This window comes from Fundulus heteroclitus, chromosome 10, assembly GCF_011125445.2.
Source record: "Fundulus heteroclitus isolate FHET01 chromosome 10, MU-UCD_Fhet_4.1, whole genome shotgun sequence".
Taxonomy (NCBI): domain Eukaryota; kingdom Metazoa; phylum Chordata; class Actinopteri; order Cyprinodontiformes; family Fundulidae; genus Fundulus; species Fundulus heteroclitus.
The window spans coordinates 13,268,032-13,290,868 of NC_046370.1; the positions used below are offsets into that span (position 1 = coordinate 13,268,032).

Sequence of the window (22,837 nt, forward strand, 5' to 3'; positions counted from 1 at the left end):
GACTGGTCTGTGTGGCTTTATTTTACCCGGAAAGAACGCATGATTCCCGGCACCTCATTTTTCAAACTCTGCTGGCTTTCACTACAGTGTGGAAGTTAAACACAGATACAATTCAGGTCATATCTAGCGATTCGTGTTTGGTTTACTTCAATGTTTCATTTGTCACTGAATAGATGGTTTGGCTGAGTTTAAAGTTAAGCTTCATAATGAGATAAACAATTTGAAATAATCAATTAAATCTTATTGGAGAGATGGGGAGTATATCTGGAAATGAATCATTTGCTTATCTTTAACATGCCCATGACAATATTGCCACTGATGGAGTTCCTTAAGGATTAAATAAACCCCAAACAAAAGTCTGGGCTCCATTATTATATCTTCACAGCTCTGTGCTTAATGCTGTCATGGTTACTAGGCAACAGATGTTGCACTGAGGTAAGGGCAGGAACATCTGGGGAAGGGTAGACTGTTCAATTTCCCAGCTGCTCACCTCTGGTCTCTGCAGCCTTTAAAGGACCCGGTCTATGTAGGTTGAAGTCCCTGAATTTGGACACAATTAGTCTAAGAGAAATTAAAACTGATCTTCCTAAAAAGTAGCAAGTTTGAACAACAGTTGCAGATGAGACGCCCCTTCATTTGAGGACTGGCACAACAACTGATTTGAAGTAGATCAGGGTTTTGGTCTGCATATTTAAAAAAGAAAAACCAGAGATTGTTCTAACTATCTAACTATCTTCTAAGCCTCCCATGAGACATTTCCTCTCGAGAAGAGGTCTCCTGCACCACATCAGTAACTTCATTCAATTTAGTCATTTGATTGAGGTGTTTACACCAGGGACAAGTCTGAAGGTACAGGACCCTGACCCTTGAGGACTGGAGTTTAAAACCAGTGCTCATTGGTAATATATCATTAAATCTGCTGCTGTTTTTCTGTATTGTTATTTTTAGTTCTTCCAGTGAAACAATATCCATTCTAAACTCTGCTTTCAATGCAGATTTAATAAACTCTCTTATGGAAATATGCTTGTTTTGTTTTTAAATAAAAGTTTTTTTTATTGCTTTCCTTTACTCACTTTTTTTAGTATAGGCTCATTACTTCTTTGTGCATTCGTCTATTTATTGTTCTGAACTACGACGTCGCTGAGGCTCTTTCAACAATAAATCTGAAATCGATTAATGTTCTGCTTCTAGGGATTACGTAGGTGTTGCACATCTGAGACTGTGTGAGAGCCGAGTTTCAGATGTACTCACAAGACAGCTCTCTGTGGACGTCTGCGGTCGACTTGTCTGCAAGCTTGCTATGTGTAAGCCTGCAGGGAATACATCTATCTGTCGATGATGATCTACTGTGCAAAGAGAGAAGTCATTTGTAGGGCCACACTGCCAACAATAGTCAATTATCTTCCATATACAATTAATTCAAGGTTATAGGGCAAGAATGACATGTTACTGAATATAAACCTGTGACAGTGTCGACTGATCAAAGGTAAAATTATGACCACCTGCATGATAATAAAGTTTCCAAATGGCCCTTGTTATGAATCCCAAATGGGGGAATTTAAAAGAAGCAACCCCCCCATCAGTTTTTCTGCTGCAGGTTTCAATGCTGAAACCTACAGGAAATAAAGGGACATACGACCGAAGGGAGCAGAAAGGAACTCCATATAAGGCTTCAAGCATGACAGAACACCAATAACTCCCTCCCCGTCTTAGAGACTCTTCTCTTTTTACATTTTATATACTCCCTGTAGGCTAATCATGCTTATCCGTTCATATATAACCGTAGGGTTTACAGGAAAAAAATATTTAGGGTGCACCGCCCATCCTCAAAAAATAGAGTGGATTGAGAAAAAGTCTGGGAATTCTGGGATAAGATGCCTCTCCTAAATAAACAGACACAGAAGTTCCCCTTGATAGTAATATAGTATCCTGACTCTGATCTTAAAGGTCCCCCTATCTCCCATACTTCTCATTTGTCTTTTCTTATAGGGTTTATGCCTTGAAGAAGCCTTCTGTTTTGTTCCCACCCATTCTATTACAGTAAGTTTGCAAGGTATCAATGCCAAACCAGCATACATACACTGCTAAGAAAAATAAATTAAGGAACACTGTTTAATCAAGTTAAACTTCAGGTCAGTTCAGTAGTAGAGGTGGTTGTGTCAGTGTCAGCTGTATTAATGTAAATGATCAGGTATAACATCAGGCGCTTTAAAGGGGCAACAACGATGCAACCCCAAAAAACAGGGATGGTTTTACAGGCGGCAACCACAGACATCTTTTCTCTCATTTTTTTTTTACTGATTTTCAGTAGTTTTGCATCTGACCAGAGTCAGTGTCACTACTGGCGGCATGAGGCGATGCCGGGACCCTTCAGAGGTAGCACAGGCAGTCCACCTCCACCAGGATGGACAGCGAGGTGGTGAACAGGATGGTGAGAGTCTATCAGAATATCAGCAGAGTAGTCAAGAACAGCTGAGACTGATTTAAGACCAAGACATGAGCATAGCAAGGGAAGCAAGACAAAACCAGCGTGAGGCCATTTTCATTCCACTGCTGTAAATATAATAGTTGCAGCTTCAAACATTTAAAGGAAATCTACCCACAACAGAGCTGACTGGTTGCAACTGTTTCAATTAGTTGCACTGCCACAAGATGGTGAACCCAACTTGTCTGACATGCTGGTAAGAAGTAAAACGGGGGGAAAAACATCCAGACAACTCTGAAGGGCATATACATCGAGCTAAATGTTGAGAGTGTGCATTAAGTGCAAGCGGAGTGAGCAGAGACGACAGGCAGAAGTGGAGGATTTAATTCACTTAGCAGTCTATCTCAGGGATGTACAGACAGAACATCTATGCTGTACATTTGCACTACAGTGTTCCTCCTTCTTGCTCTCTCAACCCTCCTATCCTACTCTCCTCAGCGTGTAGGGGCACAGGTGGATGTGCTTACATTTTCAAATTTGAAAAAAAAAAAAAACACATTCAAGTGCAGTCAGGGGTTTCACATTTTGCTGAGGTAAAAAAATAAAGGATGCTCTGATGTATCTCAATAATACAGGTAGGAAAAAAAAGTTGAATAGGTCTTCTGGATGGGTTCTTCGTTGTTGAAACATTTTGTCTCTTCTCCAAGATACTTATTTAACCTGAGGAGCCATTTTGGTGAAAAGAGGCCCCTGAGTCCAAACATCCCCCTCTTATAATAGTTATTGTGAGCATGACTCAGCACTAACGATCAGTTGGTAGGCGGATGGTCCTCATTTGCATGCGAGCAACCAGTTTTGACTGTCACCATTAAACTTGTTGATCCACCATGCAAAGGTACTACTATTAAGGCTGAGTTTACCTGCAACTCCTCAGACTGCAGAGGTCTACTGGAGAAGAGACGAAACGTTTCAACAAAGAAGGACCGGTCCAGAGGACCTCCTCAACTTTTTTTGATTAAAAAATGAGCTTGACTGGTATTGAGGGGGGGGGACTCCTGATGTATGTCTCCAGCATGTCTGAGACTGAGACAAGCTGTAGCTAAGGCAAAGACAAAACCAAGGCTTGAAAAAATGTGGTCTAAAGATTGGTGATGAGTAGCACAGCACTTGAGTATATATTATGTTTTCAACAGGCAACAGTAGTTGAAGATAATGTGGGCAGTTTTTTATGATCATAAAAATGGGGATGTTTCATCTGCTGCAGAGCTGCATCCATACAATGTCAAGATGCTGGAAGAGGATGCTTTGAATGAAGCAGCGGGGGAAAGTCTTCAGGAGAGGTTTTGACAAGTTTACTGTTCTGAGCAGTCTTAGGATTTCCAGCCGCTGCCGTGCCTTCTTGGCCAGTGCTGTGGTGTTTGTCGTCCATGTCAGCACCTCTGAGATGGTGCATGAAGGATTGGTGCCTTCTTGAAACCAGATAAGTCCCTCCACAGTTGCATTGTCTTCAGATATAAGTGTGCCGTTGATTTGTGTATGGAGGAAAAAGCTGCTTTCTCCACACTTTTGATGAAAATCACTTTTTCATCATGGTGCTTCGACAGATCAGTTACCTTCACCATCTTCGACAAAGCCATGTTTGTCAGACATTATACTGAGCAAATTCAAAATAATACACAACTTCTGGTATTTCCCCCCACTGCAATTACCTCCAAACACATCCACTTTGGGTTGTGTTACATCTGTAAGCCGCAGTCTTAGTTTGCCCAATCTTGAACAAACGAGTCTGAAAATGTACAAATGTCTGTCACAACAAGCCGTTGCAGAACTTCAGCTGCAGGTCGGAGCAGAGCCATTGATCTTGGTAATGGAGACGTCAGACAACTTCTCCACATTTCTACATGGCGTTAAATATTCATGACTTCAGGAGGAACACCTGATGTTAAATTTCAGACAAATAATGAACAGATAAGGCTCGGTCATTGGTAAAAAGTGAACACATACAACCTTTACCAAAGCTGCAAAAAAAACTCCATGCGCCAGTGCATTTAGACCTTACCTTGTACATTTGCAGTATGTTGGTAATTTCAATACTGCCTTGTCTGAATACATTTCCACATTAAATGCTGTCACAACTAAAAAAAAAACACATTCCTTTTAAAAATCCACCTGAAGTTTCTGACCTGTTTTATTCCAAGCAGCTCTTGTAGGAGCAGCAATGATCCCCAGTAGGTTTCATTCTCTCCCCAAGAATCTAAGATGATTTCCTCATACCGGTGAAGGAACCAGGACGGAGGATCTATCTCAACAGGCCTGCGGGCCACTGTGACCCAGATTTATAAGCTTCATGGGGCTTCTAGGCCTTTTTCCAGGCCCTTAAACCAGAACAGAGGGACCACAATGGAGCTGTTTCCATCTAAACGTCACTGTGCTCGAGACAAAGTAGAAGACTTTAACAAGATTTTTATAGCTTACCTTGAAATAAAATGATTATTTTATGTGAATGAAATCATAAAAGGAAGAGTTACCTTATAAATGCTGATCTGTGGTTTTAAACTCCACCTTGAGAGTTTAAACTCCTAGGATGATTATGAGTCAAATATCATATTTTACTTCCAAATCCAGACTAACTTCAAGATTTTTGCAGCCGTTTTTGGGGACCTTTTGGAAATTTGAAGACAGTGTCTTTACCAACTCAAATTATTATCTGTTTGTTCCTCAAATGATGAAACATTATGATCCTAAAGTTTGATTCTGGGCCTGTCTTTCACATTTTAAACCAGTCTCTCTCCTTGTCATAGCTATAGGCTGAGTTAATAAAGAAACATCAAAACAACAATACCCAGTTTCCACATGAGTTCATAGTCTAAATATTCTCCTTATTATGCACAACCTCAGTAAATATTCCTTGATTGGCTCCGATCATTGATCAACAGGCTAATTACTTTTATTTATTGAAATATCTGCTGTCTTCTATATAGAAACTAACCAATCAGCTGATGGTAATTGTCACATGTTGATGCCCAAATGGGGATAAGCTTTTATTATTTTATTTTCTGCTGTATTCAAGATCACCACCTCCACTTAAGAAGCTCTAGCGCATTTTATGGTTAATCTCTGTTACATTTAATTGCTAAGTAAAAAAGCTTGGTTATGTTGAAGACAACTGGATCAGGTCAGCTCAGGGAAAACTAGACATGGTAATTGGACAGTGCAAATCTGATTGGTGCATCTCTAATACTCGTGGTTTCTCCAACTGCCAAAATGTATTTCCAAAAATTAGACACAAGCTCAAAGCATTATATGAAAGCACTCCTGCTGTTTGAGCAATTTACTTTCATATATTCAAATTGGTACCATTTAAAAATATATATTACATGTGTGAAAAAAATATTTTTCCAACTGCACAATAATTCCCCCAAAAATACTTAAGCCATATAAAGAATTCCTCAACAGCTTAACGTCAAGAGACGACACAGAGAACTAAGTTAGAACAATTTGTTCTACTGACAAAAGATCAGAATCAGCCAGTCTGTCTTTGATCATCTCTAAATGGTGATCTGTAGTCTAAATACTGAAAAATCTCCAGTTTTCCCCCCTTTCACTGAATCTGCCAAACCTTAGAACTCCTCACCAACAAATCAAAAATAGCACAGACTTTTATTTACTTTGAGTTTCATAATAACAAAAAACAAATAAAGATTAGAGATAAACATTTAACTCATAAATGGAGGATAATTTTGAACCTTTTCATGTTAAAGCCCCTCAGGGTTTCTGAAAGTTTAACAAAGCTATATTTAAGACCTTTTAAAGACTGTTATGATTGAAATTTGAAACCTCTGTTAACTATGAGTACTAACTTAACATAGATTCTTAACACTTATTTATCTTGCAAAGTAACTAAGCTAAATATTTGTCTACTTGTGTTTTTGACTTGGAACATGAGTTCAAGGCTTTAACACCCGGTCTACACAACGTCTGTGTCTTTATACAGCAAGTTTCTTAATGGCTTTTACAGATTTTAGCCAAATATTGAAATCTTTGCATCTCAATCAAACTCTGATAGCTAATACAAGGAAAAAGAAGCTGGTAGCTATGTCTGAACCCGTTTCAAAAGGTTTTGCGCCAAACGATGAACCACTTTCAGACAGAGCTGATATTTAACAGGGGATTTCTCAAAAATAAATTAATGAATAGATGCTTTAGATGTTAAAATAGATCTCAGGTCTAAAATCAACAATCTGGAGACATTCAATGCTTCTTATGCCCTACTATTACTATTATGCCCTACGACTATATTAAGACCCTGCAGAAACCCGGCCCTTCCACATGATCAAAATAAAAACAACAACAACCTGGTCAGTGCATCTCAACTCTGTTACACAAACTCTAAAAATGCAGAACCTCCCAGAGGTTTGTGGAGCTAGATTAGGATGGATTAAAATGTTACAAGTATGTAGTTCTCTAATGAATTGCTTTATTCTTACACTGACAGCAGCATGTATTTAAAATACAACATGTTAGATTGTAAAAGGGTTAATTTCAACATTAGAATGAGAATGAGATTCTTTCTTTGCAGGAACGGAGCTCCATAATGTACCTGAAAAGCGCTTCAGCCGCAATTTAATTCAAGGAAACCATTCCCGGTCAAATTTAATTACCCTGCCTCACTTTTAAAGGAGGTCTAACCCTGCCATGAAATATTTCCCACCGTATAAAAAACTCAGAATCGCAGCTGGTTTCGTGCCTTCAGCTCTGAGGCAGTTCCAGGCTGTTGCTTCCTAATTACAAGCAGACGACTGAGAATATGAGCATTAATATTATCAGACTTCTCCCAGGTTCCTCTCACTATTACTGCGACAGAAACAAACAGCTGATCATTGTGGAGTCAAGCACCCATTGTGTTATAATAATCCTAAATATATATCTGAGCAGTCACACAAGGCTGGGCTGCGTAATCACCTACTCGCTTCGTTTATTCACCTGAAATTGAAAAGAAAAAAAAGAAAAGAAAAAAAAAGAAAAAGTGGCTCCCGAGACAATTTAATGCACCAACAAGCAGACATTTTTTGCACTATTAAACCAGTCTCACCTAGATTAATAACCACCCCCCCCCCACCCCCAACCCCTCCCCACTCCGACACACGCACACTGACTCAGTCTTTACTGCCTGTAATATTTCTGTTATTTGAGCGGAAACCCGACAGCAATCACTCAGATATCCAGAGGTTAAGGTAGAGCGGGAAGGGCTGGGCAGATAGACGTGCATGCCTGACCTGCATGCCAAGTAGCCATCTTTGTGCCCACCCACCTCTCTCATTAACACATCATCTTGCTCCGAACACACATGTGCTCCCTCACATGGAAGGCTTCTTTTTTTTGGGGCTCCCTCGTGTGCACGCCAGCATTCTCTCGTCCACGTCATACAAATCACTGCGGCAGCTCCGCGAAACACCTGACCCTCACCTGCCTGCCTGCCTTGCACGGAAGGAAACGGGACCCCTCCCCTGAAAACGCGCAGATTACGTTCTAGGCGCCGGGAGGAGACGAGTTGTGTGCTCACTGGTCAGCTTCAGCTCACATAAAGCGGAGGCAGGTAAACACTCGTGTCCATCATGCAGCAGCACATCCGTCAGAGAGCCTGCGTGAAAGCCTCGCCTGGAGGATGGAGGGAGCAGGTTAGACAGTTACCGTTTGCACTTAGTGACTCTGCATCTTCACGCTCCACATGCCTTCCTCTTCTTCCTCCCCTCTCTCCATTGCCTTTTTTTTTGCCCCCCCCCCTCTTCTTCTCCGCTGCAGCTCAGTGTATTCCCATGCCAAGAGGATTTGCCAGTCCTCCCTCTCTGATTCCGGTAGTAGCGCCTAAGAGGTACTGAGCATGTCTCCCAACCCCTCCTCCTCCCATCCGTCACTATCTCCCCTCCGTCCCCGAAAGAAACGAAGAAGCCCTTTCCTCCTCCTCCTCCTCTGGGTTCTTCTTTCCTCCACTGCCGCTTCCTCACACTCGGTACAGCATGTTCGTTGCCAGCCATATGATATCACAGTTTCCTTATATGGGAAGCAGGGGGTTGCTATGACAACAGCAGACTCCACCTGTTTCCCCCTTTTTTTTATTTTGAGTAAGACAACTGATGTGATTCGGATGCACAGAACCATACGGGGAAAAGCTCAGAGTGGATGGGAAGGAAAAGATGAGACGGATTAAAGCAAAGAGAGGGCAGAACCAAACATACAGCAGGGGATATTTCACTTCCTCTTCTTTAATGCAACTACAGCACTAAACAATCCAACAAAAATGATGGCATTCCTTCAAAATGTTTGAGGTAGAAAAACAATCCGATTTTTAACAAATTAACAGTTTGTTAAAAGAATGTGTGTGTGTTTTTTTTATTTCTTTAAAACTTTAAGATGCAGCAGAGTCTCAACTGCTTATGGGATGTTACAATCTAACACTAAAATAATATTTTTCATAAAAATAAATACACATACAAATTCTACTGGGGAAACTCCCTCTTACAACTACTCTGAACTGTTTTAATATGTTTGGCATCATTGTCAGTTATTTTTAAATATTTATAAATATGGATTGACCAGCAATCATCTTGGGGTCACCGTGTTTCCATAACAACCATTAGACTATCTACCTACAAGCTGATTGTTTGGGAGTAATGCCTTGGAAGCATATTTCTGTCCTATTGTCATTGATGTAAACAGCTACTGGGACTTCAAGTGTAACGTTCATCTTTAAAAAGTTTGGTCCATGCGTGGACTGGAGACCAGTAACCCAGATGTTAAATTAAGATTGTAAAGCCTTTAAAACTTTCTATCATATCTTTCTATCTGAATCAACAATCTAGCAACACTTGAATTAGTAAGAAATACATTTATTTCAAGCGTTGCTGGAGTCTTCAACTCATCAGATCTTTGTCCCATGCAACGCATCATGGGAGTGGGTGAAGTCTGAGTGCTGCCCCTACCCCATATGTTGCTGCACATTGCTGGTCAGCTGGCAGAAAGAAAGCTTCTACACGTATTCCACATCTACAAGAAGGACAAGTGTGGCCATCAAAAATCAAAATCAGCCATAGACAGCCCGCCCTAATATTCTGCCTGTGTCTAAATTGAAAATCTGTGACTCTGGGCTTCCAGATCTTGTCTGTTTTATCTGATGTTAGTTTTAAACAAACTCTAGAACTTTTGCCCCTGCTCGGCGCCATCAGGTTTTTAATCCATCTCTGCTGCTTAGTTCTCTGTGGTTTTTAATCAACGTGTTGTCCCTCCGGATTTCTCCTCTTCTGATTTAAAGTAATTCATTTCTTAGTTTCACCCTTCTTGTAAAAGCATCCTGGACTGCATGGTTCCATTAAAAATCAAGTAGCTTATGTCTTAAACCCACGCGTTGGTTTAATGAGAGGTAAATGCTACCCTCAGGGGAGCAATTCGTACAGCGCAACAGGTAAAAGCAGGACAAACCGCAGGTGTCACGAAATTATAAGAGTGCTGGCGTCAGAACCAGAACAGTGTTAAAAAGGCAAAGACATTTTTGGAAAATGTCATAACACAATTGACCTCTTAAGAGCTCTTGTTTGGAAGCCTCTACTGAGATATATTTTGAAAAATTATTGAAAAGGTTGCCACTAAAAGGGTTCTTATTACATCTCCTGACCTGGACACCTCTGGCTCAACTCCTTGCGCTGCTGTTTTTAATCCGTTGGAGCCTGTGACTTTTTTTTTTTTTTTATTTGGTGAGCCATCTAAAGCCTGATTGGTTTAAATGTTTCCTTCTCTTCCTCCATGATTTTTAAAGAGATCTTTCCAAGTACTACGTGTGTTCTTACCATAACAAATTGTGATTTTTTTTTCTTCCCTCTGGCGTGGTTTCTGCTAAACTCAAACACGCAATGGTTCAACCTTTTCCTAAGAAACCAGGTCAAGATAACTCTGTTAGCTGGTTATAAATCCATTTCTGAGCTGCCATTTGTTCCAAAGATTTTAGCGCATTCAGTTCAAAATACATTTATTTCATCCCACTTATTATTGTAATGGACTTTATGTTGGAGTGAGTCAGTCTTTGCTCTCTCACCTGCAGCTGGTTCAAAACGCTGCCTGCCACACGTCTTTGAACTGGCACTCAAAAAATATAGCACATCACCCCTGTTCTGGCCTGACTACTGGCTGCCTGTGCATTTTAGAGTTAATTTGAAAATTCTTATTTTTGTTTTTAAACGTTTGAATGATCTTGCAGGGGTAGTGAACACAACCCATGTATGGAGGCCTTAGTCCTCGGCGGGGCTTACCAGGGTTCAATTACAGCCTGAAGTCCTTTACCGCATGCCCCCCTTCTTTTAAACCCCCTTTCCTGTCAGCAAACTTTGAAAAAGAAATGAGTCACTAGTGCTAGTAACATCAGTGAGACTTAGCTTGACCTCTTGTTTTAAATTGGTTTTTATTAGACTTTTGTTTGCCATATCCTTTTAATGCAAAGCGTTTAACATTTTAATAATATGTTTTCTTCTTTTAATGCATCTATATAGTTTGCCATTGTGTGCAACACTTTGCTTAAGCAAATTAAGCAGTGGTTGCCTTAAAGCGCTTTATTCATAAAGTCGGTACGTTAACCAAATGTTTTGCTTGCATTTTCATTTTCTTATAAATAGGACCGCAAACATCCAGAAAGTTTTATTCAGACTCTGACTTGGATGCACCCATTTATTAAGAGCTTTCCAAGAAAGTGTGAACTATACCTTGTTCTTGTTGCTGAAAATAGACAAACATATTTCTAGAATCTGCAACCTTTGCGATACAAAGAGCCATTTTTTGCCCTTAGTCCAGCTGCATAAAATGTGTTTAGAGCAGCAAATGTCACAGGACCTTTTACGAAAGGACTAATTTTATTTTTAATGGGAAATGTGTTGTAATTTCTAAAGAACCACTATTTTATTTCTAATTTTAGGTTTTAAATGCTAACTTTTGCAAAAAAAGTGGATTGATACATTTTCTTCTAAGGGATGATATTTGTGGAAATTTATGTTTAAAAAGTGCATAGTTTCCAACCTAATGACAAGAAAAATAGGTCTGATAAAATGTACTGGTAATTTTAGTGTTGTGGATATTAAATGCTATTATTTTATGAAAAAGAAAACAGAAAAACTGCTAAAATCTACCTGTTATATTTCCATATGACCGTTTGCAAAAGTTATTAACGCCATTGTTGAAGGTCCAAAAAAATAAAAAAAATAAAAAATCACTTGCAGCTTTGGAGTCAAAGGTTGCAGACCCCATTTTCACCAGAAGCAAATGGGTTTATGTGACTCAAACAAATAAGAGTCCTAGTTTAAGCTAGGCATAAAATGCTGAGTCAACAAGTTCTATTTGAGGTATAACATCAGAGCAGTCCCTGATTGGTTATTCAATGGTTAAGAAGCCAAGAGGCAAGAAAATTAATTTCACCTTGAGACATTTCTCTACTTTCTATTGCTCACTCTGACAAACAAAAAGAAGAGCCATCAGTGCCCCAGCCAGGAGGTCATAAAGATGCAATGGTTTCTGTCTGAAGGCCTACAGGCATCTCACCACTTAATACTCTCATGTAGCTTTCCAGGAGAGAAAACATGGATACTTTAGCATCAATGTGCTGCTATTACCTCCGAGGGAGTAAATGTTCACATGTGGAAACAGAAGGCACTCAAAAGGAGCTCAACTACCCCCTGAGGTGACAATCTCCTGTTCTGCGGGAGATAGTGGCACATGAGGCACATCCAAATTTCGCTTTTTCTTTTAGAGTTTAACCAGATGTTGAAAACGTAATAACATTGACTGAAAAGTATGAAATATGTGGACATTATGTTCAAACCCTAAGTTCCTGGCTTATGCAACTGGCAATTATTTAATTTTTATTCCTATTCATCAACAAGAGAGTGATTTAAGCAATAAACGAGTTTACGAATAAAGCTTGAAAGTAGCTGTAGAGTCTGAATGGAGGGTAGGGGAAAGGTTTGTTTGTATTGGACTAAGTAAAAGAGAGTATTGTTAGTTACAGGTGCCCTACGATCCCCTATCAGCTCTGCTCGTTTTTCCATTGTGTGTTCTGTTACCCTTCTGTGGGCTGTTGCCAGTTTTAATTGTGCTGTTCAGTTAACTCATATACATCCCCCTTCTAAACAGGAAGCATTTCACCAGAGAAAGGTAGACAGCAGCAAGAGCAAACCAATTTAGGAAAACCATTTTCTTAACTGCAGTCATAACTGAACAGTTTCAACATTTCGAAACACTGCAAACATCAACTTCCTGGCGCTTTTTCCAGCAATAATACTGCTACTTTGGAAACACTTTGGACCAGGTGCATATGCATTTTTCATTGTAATTTTTTTTTTACTTTTCCTGACAATTTATTTATTTTTTTGCCACTTTTTAAAACATTCTGGATATCATGACACAAAACATTATATAAAAACCTTATCTGTTTTTATATTCTGGACGTTTCAAACGTAATGAACCAAGACTGTGTTGAAGTTGACTTCTAATTCAGGGATCTGGTAAAGTACAGTTTTAGGGGTGTTGGCCTCTTGATGAACTACTGATGCTTTGTTTTAGAATTACATAAATCTCTAAACATAGATTATTTAAAGCACAGTGCGTTTCCTTTATTCTGTCATTATAAATATCTGATTCAACCTTTTGCTTCACATAAATACTAGACCAAGTTAGAAAACCACAAGACCAATTGTCTTGAGGCCAATAAGCACGTTTCATGTACAAGGAGACAAACAATCACAAACACACACACCTTAGAGAAATTTAGAGTAACCAATTAACCACATAGTCATGTTTTGGAAGTGTTTGAGGAAACCGGAGCCCCCAGAAAGAACCCTGGGAGGACACATGCACAGTGAGAGCATGTAAACGCCACACAGAAAGCCTTTGACCAAGACTTAAACCCAGAACCTTCTTGCTGCAAGTCTACAATGATGACGGCACTGCTACCAAGCAGCTCTATTTCATTCTTGGAATATGTGAGCAAACTGATTTAAAAAAAACTTTACAGGATTTTCTAAACATTTCAAGGCAGCATGGGAACCCTAAGTGGCTGCACATAACCTCATCAGGATAAAAACTGCACAAAAGAGTGATTGGTAAATAGTCCTGCAAATGGCCAGACGGACCTGTTGACAGTCATAAAAAGTTTGAAGGCTTTAATTCCGGGAAAAAAACATCCCTTTTTCAGTTTGATAATGTTCTATATTTATGGTATCTTACTTGTTCCTGTAGCTATATTCAGAGTAAAGTGACATTGTCTCTTGAAATAAACAAAGCCACATCAACAGAAGATACAAACTTTAAGCTTTAAAAACTAGCACTACAGGTTGGAGATAGGCAGGATTTAACAGGAAACAGAAAATCATGCAGAATTGATTTTTTTTTTTATTTTGTTGGTTTGTGAAGATACCTGTCGGCCGGCAGCAGTGGAGCCCTGAGACAAGCTGCCTGGACTGTTAGTGTACTTGTTCTTCTGCAGGTCCATCAGGGCGTCTCGCTGCCTCTCGATGTCCGCCTTGTGCATGCTGTTCAGGGCCTCCAAGCTTTTAGCAGCCACATTGTTGTGCCTGCGGTCCAGTGAGGACGACGTGAACCCCCCATTGCTGTTGTCCAGGAAGCGCCGTGCCCCACGGCCGCCGCTGGCAGCCAGGGTGTGGTAATCCCGCGGGAACTCAGCATCGCCGGCAGAGATCATGGAATCCTTTCTCTTCTCTCGACCTGGAGATGGGGAGGGGTTTGAAAACACAAAAAAAGGTTTATAAAGTGAAGCTTTCAGCTGTCAGAATAAAACATTTATTTTTTTAATAAGATCATCACATGATCGAACTAAGAAAATGTGGAGTTTTTAAAGACTTCAGGTCTGGGGTCAAATCTTAAGTAAGAGTGACCTTAGATTCATCGATCAAGTTCCAGTTGTTCTTCTGCTTTCTTAAACTAAGTAAAGTTTCAGCAAATAACCCGGTATGAGGTTGATACAGCGCTGAAAGTGTTTACATCAACTCATCACAAGCCTGAATGTTAAGAACAATAATTAGTGATGCAAAAAAACTTAGAATTAAACTCTATCAATCTAACAATGAATTTTGAAAATAAGCTTTGTCAGCGTTATAGGTTTGGTTTTGGAGGTCAACTGTGGGTAAACAGCCACAAAAGCAAAAGATTGTATTTCTACAACTTAAATCAACCAAAGGGATACGCGTCGACAGTATAGTTATAGTTTGAATGCAGTTCTTTGTTTACCTAATTAGAGCTATAACAAAAAGCTTTTAGAGGTTTAGTGTTTTCCTAACACGCTATTGATCCAGGAACTTGTTCCTTTTAAGTACTTTTGTTAACAAATCGACAGCGATGCAGGACTAAAGTGCAAACTGTCTTCTTCCACTCACAATGAACAACACCCCCGTTGACACCTTGTTGGAGTGTCTGGCTGTGAAGCTGCACCTTATGAATCTTAAACTGAAGGGATGGCCATTAATCAGCTAATCAAGCTGAAAATATGAACTGATTCAATGTCTGATCGATTCTGGCCTTTAGCTAAACAACATCCATTTCAAACCCTCTTTGACTTTTTACATTCTGTTTAATCATATTCAACCATCATTAAATCTGTGATAATCCTCTTTACCCTCTGCATTATCTGAATTTATTAGTCAATTGTTTTCGGATCTTTAAGTTTATATTCAGACACTCTATATCTACATTTAGAAAAACACACAAATTAATGTTTACTTGAACCATTATGAAATATTTGAGGCTTAAGTTGGACAAGGTGGAAAATCTCCAGTTAGACTTCCGATCTACTAATGGTGGAAAACTTATTGGTTTATGCACCAATCTGGTATAACATTATGGGCTTTTAAATAGTGGGATGACCCTCCTTTTGCTGCCATAACAGCTCCTGTTATGTCTACGTTAGCAGTAGATCCTTCAAGTGCCGTAAGGTGTGAGATGGGGCATTCATGGATCAGATCTGTGTTCAGATCTAAGGAGTTTAGAGGCAGTCAACATTTCAAATGTGTCATTGTGCTCCTCAAACTACTCCTGAAGCATTATTGCTTTGTGGCAGGGTGCGTTATTGTGCTATAAAAGGCCATAGCCATCAGTGAGTACCGCTTCCATTTAAGTGTGTATATTGTGTTCAACATCCTTACACATTTTCCCCTGCTTCACCACCAATTCTGTTGATAAAATGGTAACTTGCTGCCTAACACAAAACAGATCCCATAATAAAAGGGTAGTTGGCTTTTCATCTAACCTGTAAGCGCCCGTGTTATCTCTGACTGGTTTGTATACAAGATTTCAACAAGTGTAATCGTGATCATTTAGTCTAAAGTTCGCTAGTTTTTCTTTCTTAATCTACATACACAACAAAAACAAGGAAAAGCGAATAAAATACATCATTTTGGTCTGCAAAATAAACTTTTACAGAGAACTAACTGGGCTTCCACCACTGAGGATTAACTGTTGAAGTGAGGTTCATAGAAATCTCATCTTTCACAAAATTTTAGCAACATCCTAAATTCCTCTAATGAATGAAATGTCATATTGACCTCTAGTGTGTCATGCTACTGAAGATGTGTTCACTGATGTCAGTATGCATGTGGGACACCTTAAAGAAGATGCCAACAATCAGGAAGTGTGTAGCAAAAAATCTCGACTTTCATGTGATTTGGTATGAAATGCACTTAAAGAGGTTATCAAAAGCCCACAAACCAGTTAAAATACCACGTCTTGGTCACGTAACAATATGAGACCATGATCAATCGTCTCAAAACTTCTTCCATCAATGCGACAAAGATCTTTTAACTGAAAAATAAAATCCATCAAAGAGAAAATAAGCTGCAATAACCAATTTGCATAAGAGAGCAGGTACATTTTCAATTAATCCAACATGTTAACTTGGCAATTTATGCCTACTCAATTGTGCAAAAGTCAAATAGTGAGGACATCTATTGTCCACATCCCTGATGAGGCAACCTCACAATTTTTTTTGTCAGATTTTCGGGCCAAAGTATTCAAAAATGTTTAGATTTCCTCTGATGTCGTCATTCTTTTGTCGATTTAAATACGTACTTGGACTCCCTATGACATTAAATAATACTACCCTCTTCAGCTAAAGCATCGTAAGCTGCTTAAAAGTTGCAGTAGATGTTTTGAACTGAATATTTGAACAAGCACATCTTACATGTCCCTTCCCCTTGCTCTCTGCTGCAATACAGCCTCCTCCCCCACAGAAGTCCCTTCCATGCTGCAACAATCTTCACCCGTCTTTGCTTTCTGAGCAGGTGCCACTCAAGAAATTGGCAGTTTTCCTGTAAAGCAGGTTGTTTTTCAGCCATTTCTCCACACAGCTGCAGCATGCAGCTCATGCAAAAACTGATTGACACTGGTAACAACCAATCAGAGCCAGACTATCCTCCTGCTTCTGATTGGTTGTTTTAGACCGAAAGCGGTGTATTTGTGCAAATGGCAGTAGGACCGCTGGGAGGAGTCAGAGGAGCTTTACTTTTCATTATCTGTCTCATATTTTACTATTTGCACATAGTGACAGTTTTAACAAATATGTAAAAATCCAACAATACAAAAGTTACCCACTGCAGCTTTACACAGTGTCACAATTACCGTATCTGGAACAGTTAATTATCTCATCCACCTTCACAAAAACCTCAGTTCTATCAGAAGCAAAGTAACCCCAAAGCATGATGCTGCCACCACCATGTTTCATAATGAGCATGACGTTGTTTTGGTGATGTTCAGGTTTGTTTTGGTGCCTAACATACCTTACACATAACGGTGGCCAAAACATTTACGTTTGGTTTTGTCACATCAGAAAATATTATACATTGAAGTTTTATTTGGAAGAAAGGATTTCTTTCCTGGAACCCAATTCTTTGGCTCAGAAATATGCAACAAAAACATTGTTGTGACATTTAGATCCCAAACATTACTTGCTTTACATTCCTGTAGCTCCTTTAGTGTATCTACCAGTTTCTTGGCTGCCTCCCTGACCAGCTTCAGTCTCATTTGTTAATATGTCTGGAGAAACATTGAATTGTTGAGGAAATTACATTGTTAGCTCAGATTTATGCAATTATTGGTGACTTTTTTAGTTGTATAATGTGTATTTAATGATGTGGATTTTTATATAACCCTTAAACAACCAATAACTTTTTAAATGTGAAGATTTGCTTCTTTGTTTCCTGTGCAGACTGCAGCTTTAGCTAAAAGGAGAAAAATAATAATCAAATGTCCAGAAGATCCGATTTCATGTTCTTCAGATTCACGTTATTCAATGCCAGGTGTGCACTCTTGAACACTGAATGCTGAAAGGGAATCAAATGAAGCTTTAGCTGAGTGTTTGTTTTATTTTAGTATTATAGACCTTTGAGAGTCACTGCAGCTGACATGTTCTACTGGGCACAGACTGTCCTAATCTTTCACATCTGGAGAAGTCTAATCTCATTTTAATGATTACATCTGTGAAGCAGAGTTGGGTGTCTCTGCCTTTTGACCAATATATTGCATAATGACTCATTGCCAGTGATGCAATGCAATAAAAAAATTGCTGGATTTAACATTATAAGGTTTACATTTTAATGCGCTGTGATATGGTTCTTGGAGTAGAGTCGCTGCTTCACCGACAGAAGCCCTTTCAGGTGGTGTTAGTATTAGGATGCATCCTGGCTGACTCTTTCTGGAGGTTTTCTGGACACTCCTCCCTGGGAAAAGACATCGAGCAGACCCAGAACTTTAAGAAGGGACGTCTGACCCAGGAACGCAGTGAACTTACTTAAAATAGTTACAGAGTGTCACTGTGGAGAGGGACGTTATGCTGCCCCTCCTTGACCCGATACCACCCCTGACCCAACCTCAGATAGAAGGGAAAAAATGGATGATTAAATTCGATGTTTCACGTTAAACCTTGGATGAAGAAACCTTTCAAAGAAGAAAAAAATCTGCCACATGACAGATGTGTTTATTAGCCTTTTCCTTTTTTTATGTACCGACTTAATCTTTTAGTGTTACAAAGCAACACATTTGAGTGGAATTTTTTTTTTTTTTTTGCACTCTAATTAGAAAATTATCACAAGATTTTTTACCAAAGAAGCCTACTGTCTGGTTTACAGTCATCCCGATAGATGACCTGTTATGTCGTGCTCTGATTCTCGTGTGTCATCAATTAGTTAGATCTTGAGACACATCAGCGAAGCTAAATTTTTATTTGTAATAGTTAACAATAGAATAGTTCTTTTTTGCTGATCATCTGCAAAAAACACTTTGTTTTCTGCATGGAAAAACCCACTAGTTCCTACAGTTCTATACACAGGCACGGTGTGAGAAAGTACACCTCTGGCATTTTAGTGCTGTGGGAAAACAAGGGGAACATCTGTCTGTTTCTACAACTGTAACTGCCCTGGAAACCCCGAGGCAAGACAAAATAGTCAGGCAGGAGATTCTCTTATTGTATGAGTGCAGAACAGTCTCATGTGTGACATTCAGTCAATGAAAAGTGACAGAAATGGGAATGTCTCTCCCCAGGGGGAATGTAGTTTAGTGCCCTCTTGTGACCGATTACACACAGAGCACAACTCGCTTGCAGACTGTGATAAGTTACAGTAGGTTTGCAGCTCTAGCAAGATAAAAATAAAGGAAATTAATTAAATACAACAAGGTCATTTGCAGCCTTAATGTTGCAGGATAAAATCCCACAAAGGAAAATTATGTTGAAACACTAGACTAAGATGTACTATATATAAAAACAATTAATAGTTTCCTATTACCTACACACATCCCGACACCCATGAGGTCATTTAAACATTTCTGTGCATCAGTAATGTTGCACATAAATGTTTATATGTTTGGCCAGACTACTGGCTAATGTTTAACACACATGTTTTTCTAGATTCCTAACATGCCAACTATACCTTCAAATAAGCATCAATTTAACAGTAATGGGTGGTGGCCTTTTAGGTTTCCACGCAATGACTTTCCATCCAGGTGACAAACTTTCTGGTAAAAAAAAAAAAAAATCTAAAAAAAATTAAAGTCAAACAACTCTGCTCCGAACTCTGATTACAGAACCTTCTCTCTTGCATCTTATTAAAAAGATTTTAAAGTGTAGGAGTGGTATGGCAGAACATTATCAGAAAAAAAACAACTTTTAAAAACAATGTTATGCCCTCAGTAACTCCAACAGTGCAACCACATGACAAACTAACAGTATAGTTAAATATCTTCAAGGACACGGACAGCCCCATCACAGTGTCGTGTCGCTCTGAGCACCTTGTTGAGATGTTCATCCCAAAGGCACGGTGCCAAATCAGGCAACAATCTGCGCTAATCAGTCAAGTCTCAGTTCTACTGCAGAATGAATTAATGCAGGAAAACAGTGGTCACCGGGGCACTCAGGGCAGTAACACCAACTCTAGAGAAGTGGCTCTAACAGAAACCTGAAGGAACATTAGACATCTCAGTCCAGAAGAGCACAACCTTAGGAACAGCGGGATACTAAAGACAACCCTCGAGCTCTGAGGTCTCTGAGCTTGATAGATGGAGAGCCACATAACCTGCTCAGGATTATGAGGGGCAGGTGAGAGAGTAGATTTTATGTATTTATGTCTGTCTGTCTTGATATAGATATATATATATATATATATATATATATATATATATATATATATATATATATATATATATATACACAGACAGACATAGATAGATATGAGAAGCCAGTTCATAAAGCAGTGGGCTGCAGGTTACTACAGTTAAATTTAGTTAAATTTAGTGTTTAGACATCACTGTACAATTCCGTATACGGAAATCATAAAACACTATAACACTGAATAATAAAGGTGTTACATTATTATATTATGCAGTAGTAGAAGTATTCTCTGTCCTGTTTTAATTAAAAGAAATTTGTTAATATTTCATGTTTTCAATTGTAATGTTTGTAAAACATGAGTGGCAGTTTTAGACGATGTTAGACTCCCAATTTTTATACTGGCCGCTGCTTTTCAGGAGATCTATGATAACATTCAGAACATATTGCCCAACAAACTAACAGACAACATTTCTGAAATAATGAAACCATTAGACAACTGTCACTGCCAAGTTTAAGCATCTGTCTAACAATAAATGAAACTAAGTCTTTTCTCCCAACAATCAGGACATGGTTTTCTTTATTCCTACATATTGAATTATAAAATAATTTCTGCTGGGGTATTAATCGTCTTGGTGCATAAGGAACATCAAACTGTTCTATCAATATTCTGTCTCAAACCAACTAATTTTTCACTAAATCTCAAACATTTTACCGAGCTGCTGGAACATCTCTGCAAGGATTCAGGGTTGAATGCTGCAGAGAACTGTTTCTGAACGTGCCGACACTCATCGCAGTGCATGAGCACTGACGTGATTAAATGGTGGGAAGTTCAGCAGTATATGAAATATGTAATCTGTGAAAAAGAGTTGCAGATGTTCCCTCCAAGGCGAGAGCTTGGTGCCTGCTCATTGTGTGTAGACACAGATGCAGTTCAGCTGCTACACACTCAGGGACACTGTGTGAACCTGTTATTGATAATGTTAGCCTCTTACTTTGCTTCAAACTGTACCATAATGCCTTCTTCACCGAAAATATATTCATACTAAGTGAAGTGCCACACTCTAATCGTCTAAACTAAAAGATTTTATAGGTGGTGTTATTACTACAGTGCCAAGGTGAGTGTGCAGCTACAGTCAAGATGAGAATTGCATTTTGTCCCTACCGACTTTTTTCATCAAATAGCTTCACAGGTATGCATAGCTGTAAGATCAAACAAGTCTTAAAACTGTGCAAGTGAGTATTTTATTAGCCTTTATCATTTATCAAAAAAGAAAAGCATTTCAAATAAGATGAAAATATGTAAAAAAAAAAAAAATCTAGTCTGTGTGCCCAGCTGTTTAGTGAGAGATTCAGACTCCTGTTGCTTTCACACTATGAAGTGTTAAAGCATGTGAATGAGAGGAGTGGTGCTGGGAATTTGATCTTAAATAATAATTAAAAAAATGATTAATGAGCGGAAAAAGCCCAGGTTGAAAATATTGTGCAATCACAATCATTATGCTAAATGGGGAATGTAGAAAAGACCTTTAAATTTTGAGACAAAACATGATGAATAAGAACTTCAAGTTCATGTTGGAGCTGTGTACAGTTTAGAATATTTAGAAGGTGTACTATTAACATAAGTTAGTTACTTTTGGCTTTTCTGAAATAAATTTACAGCAAGCTCTTAAATCATGCATTTATGTTAATTTTCGCATTTAAATCATTCAGTTGTGGTCTATATGAAGTGGAAACGCAACGCATCTGAATTTCTCATTAATTTAGCTCCGAAAGGCCTCAGGGCTGCCCAGCGGTTCGTCTGAGAGCAACTTGTTTTGACGCAGTCTCTAAATCTAAAGGAGGCACTTCACACCCAGCCCCTCTTAAGGTCACAGAGCGTTCCACTCCACCCCATTCGGCCATTTTTGTGTCAGAATTGTGTCAGTTAATAGACCCAGCAAAATTAATGATTGCACGTATTCACTTGTATGTAGCTATGACATGCTTGAGCTTAAACTAAGAATTGCAGCAAAAATTAAGATTGTGGATTTGTAACATTGGTTACTGGAAGTCCATGAACTTGTTGGCAGTTCCACTGTAAATACTGCAACATCGTTACTTAAAACAAAAAAAAACAAACATAACGAGCAGAGAAGATAGAATGGCTTGAAAAATATGACCCAAACAGAATATAAAGACATCTATGCAGCACCTGGACAGGCTACATTCAACTTTTCTGCACTCCTCAAGACTCCAAGTACACAACATTTGCTTAAGGGCTAAAAACTGGATTTTTGCATGATACATGCCCTAAGTTGCTAGATAGAGAATGCATCACTACATAGACACAGAATATGTCTATGCATTGAGTGTCAACAGAGATCGTATTACCTATTGACACACAAACACTAAGCGGGTGGAAAATAATATGAATAATGTAGAAGTTTAGTTGCAATAAAGTTCAGTGAATATAACTAAATCAACCTAAACTGGTTATCTTGTGGGTTTTCAGTAACTTTAGGAAAACTTTCCAGACAACTTTCTGTGAAAGTGAAGTTCAGAGGTAAACAGACACATAATGTGCATACTGTGCACTACAAACAAACCAAATTACATGACCTGCAGGGCTTCGGCCAACACGCCATCCATACATTATTGATCTCTCCCCTAAGTGTTCTCCTTTTCACCCGCTGAGCCGCAGAGATCCACTGAAGCAAGAAGTTGATTAGCTCGCAGTTAAAGCATTTTACTGCTTTGTGCTGCACAACAAAACTCCTCATCATCACATGTTA

The 22,837-nt window shown here is 39.0% G+C and overlaps 1 protein-coding gene across 15 annotated transcripts in view; it reads right to left on the reverse strand.

Annotated features, from left to right (window-relative positions):
• zgc:114120 (uncharacterized protein LOC619267 homolog) overlaps window positions 1–22,837 on the reverse strand; it is a 142,675-nt gene that overhangs the window by 70,865 nt on the left and 48,973 nt on the right. For 11 of the 15 annotated variants that reach the window (XM_036142053.1, XM_036142050.1, XM_036142052.1 and 8 more), the window contains one exon: window positions 13,875–14,182. In XM_036142053.1, coding sequence (XP_035997946.1) covers window positions 13,875–14,182 — 308 coding nt within the window. Of the gene's footprint in view, window positions 1–7,891; window positions 8,096–8,116; window positions 8,434–13,874; window positions 14,183–22,837 lie in introns of those variants that run through there. The other 4 variants (XM_036142059.1, XM_036142057.1, XM_036142060.1 and 1 more) reach the window with 3 other exon arrangements.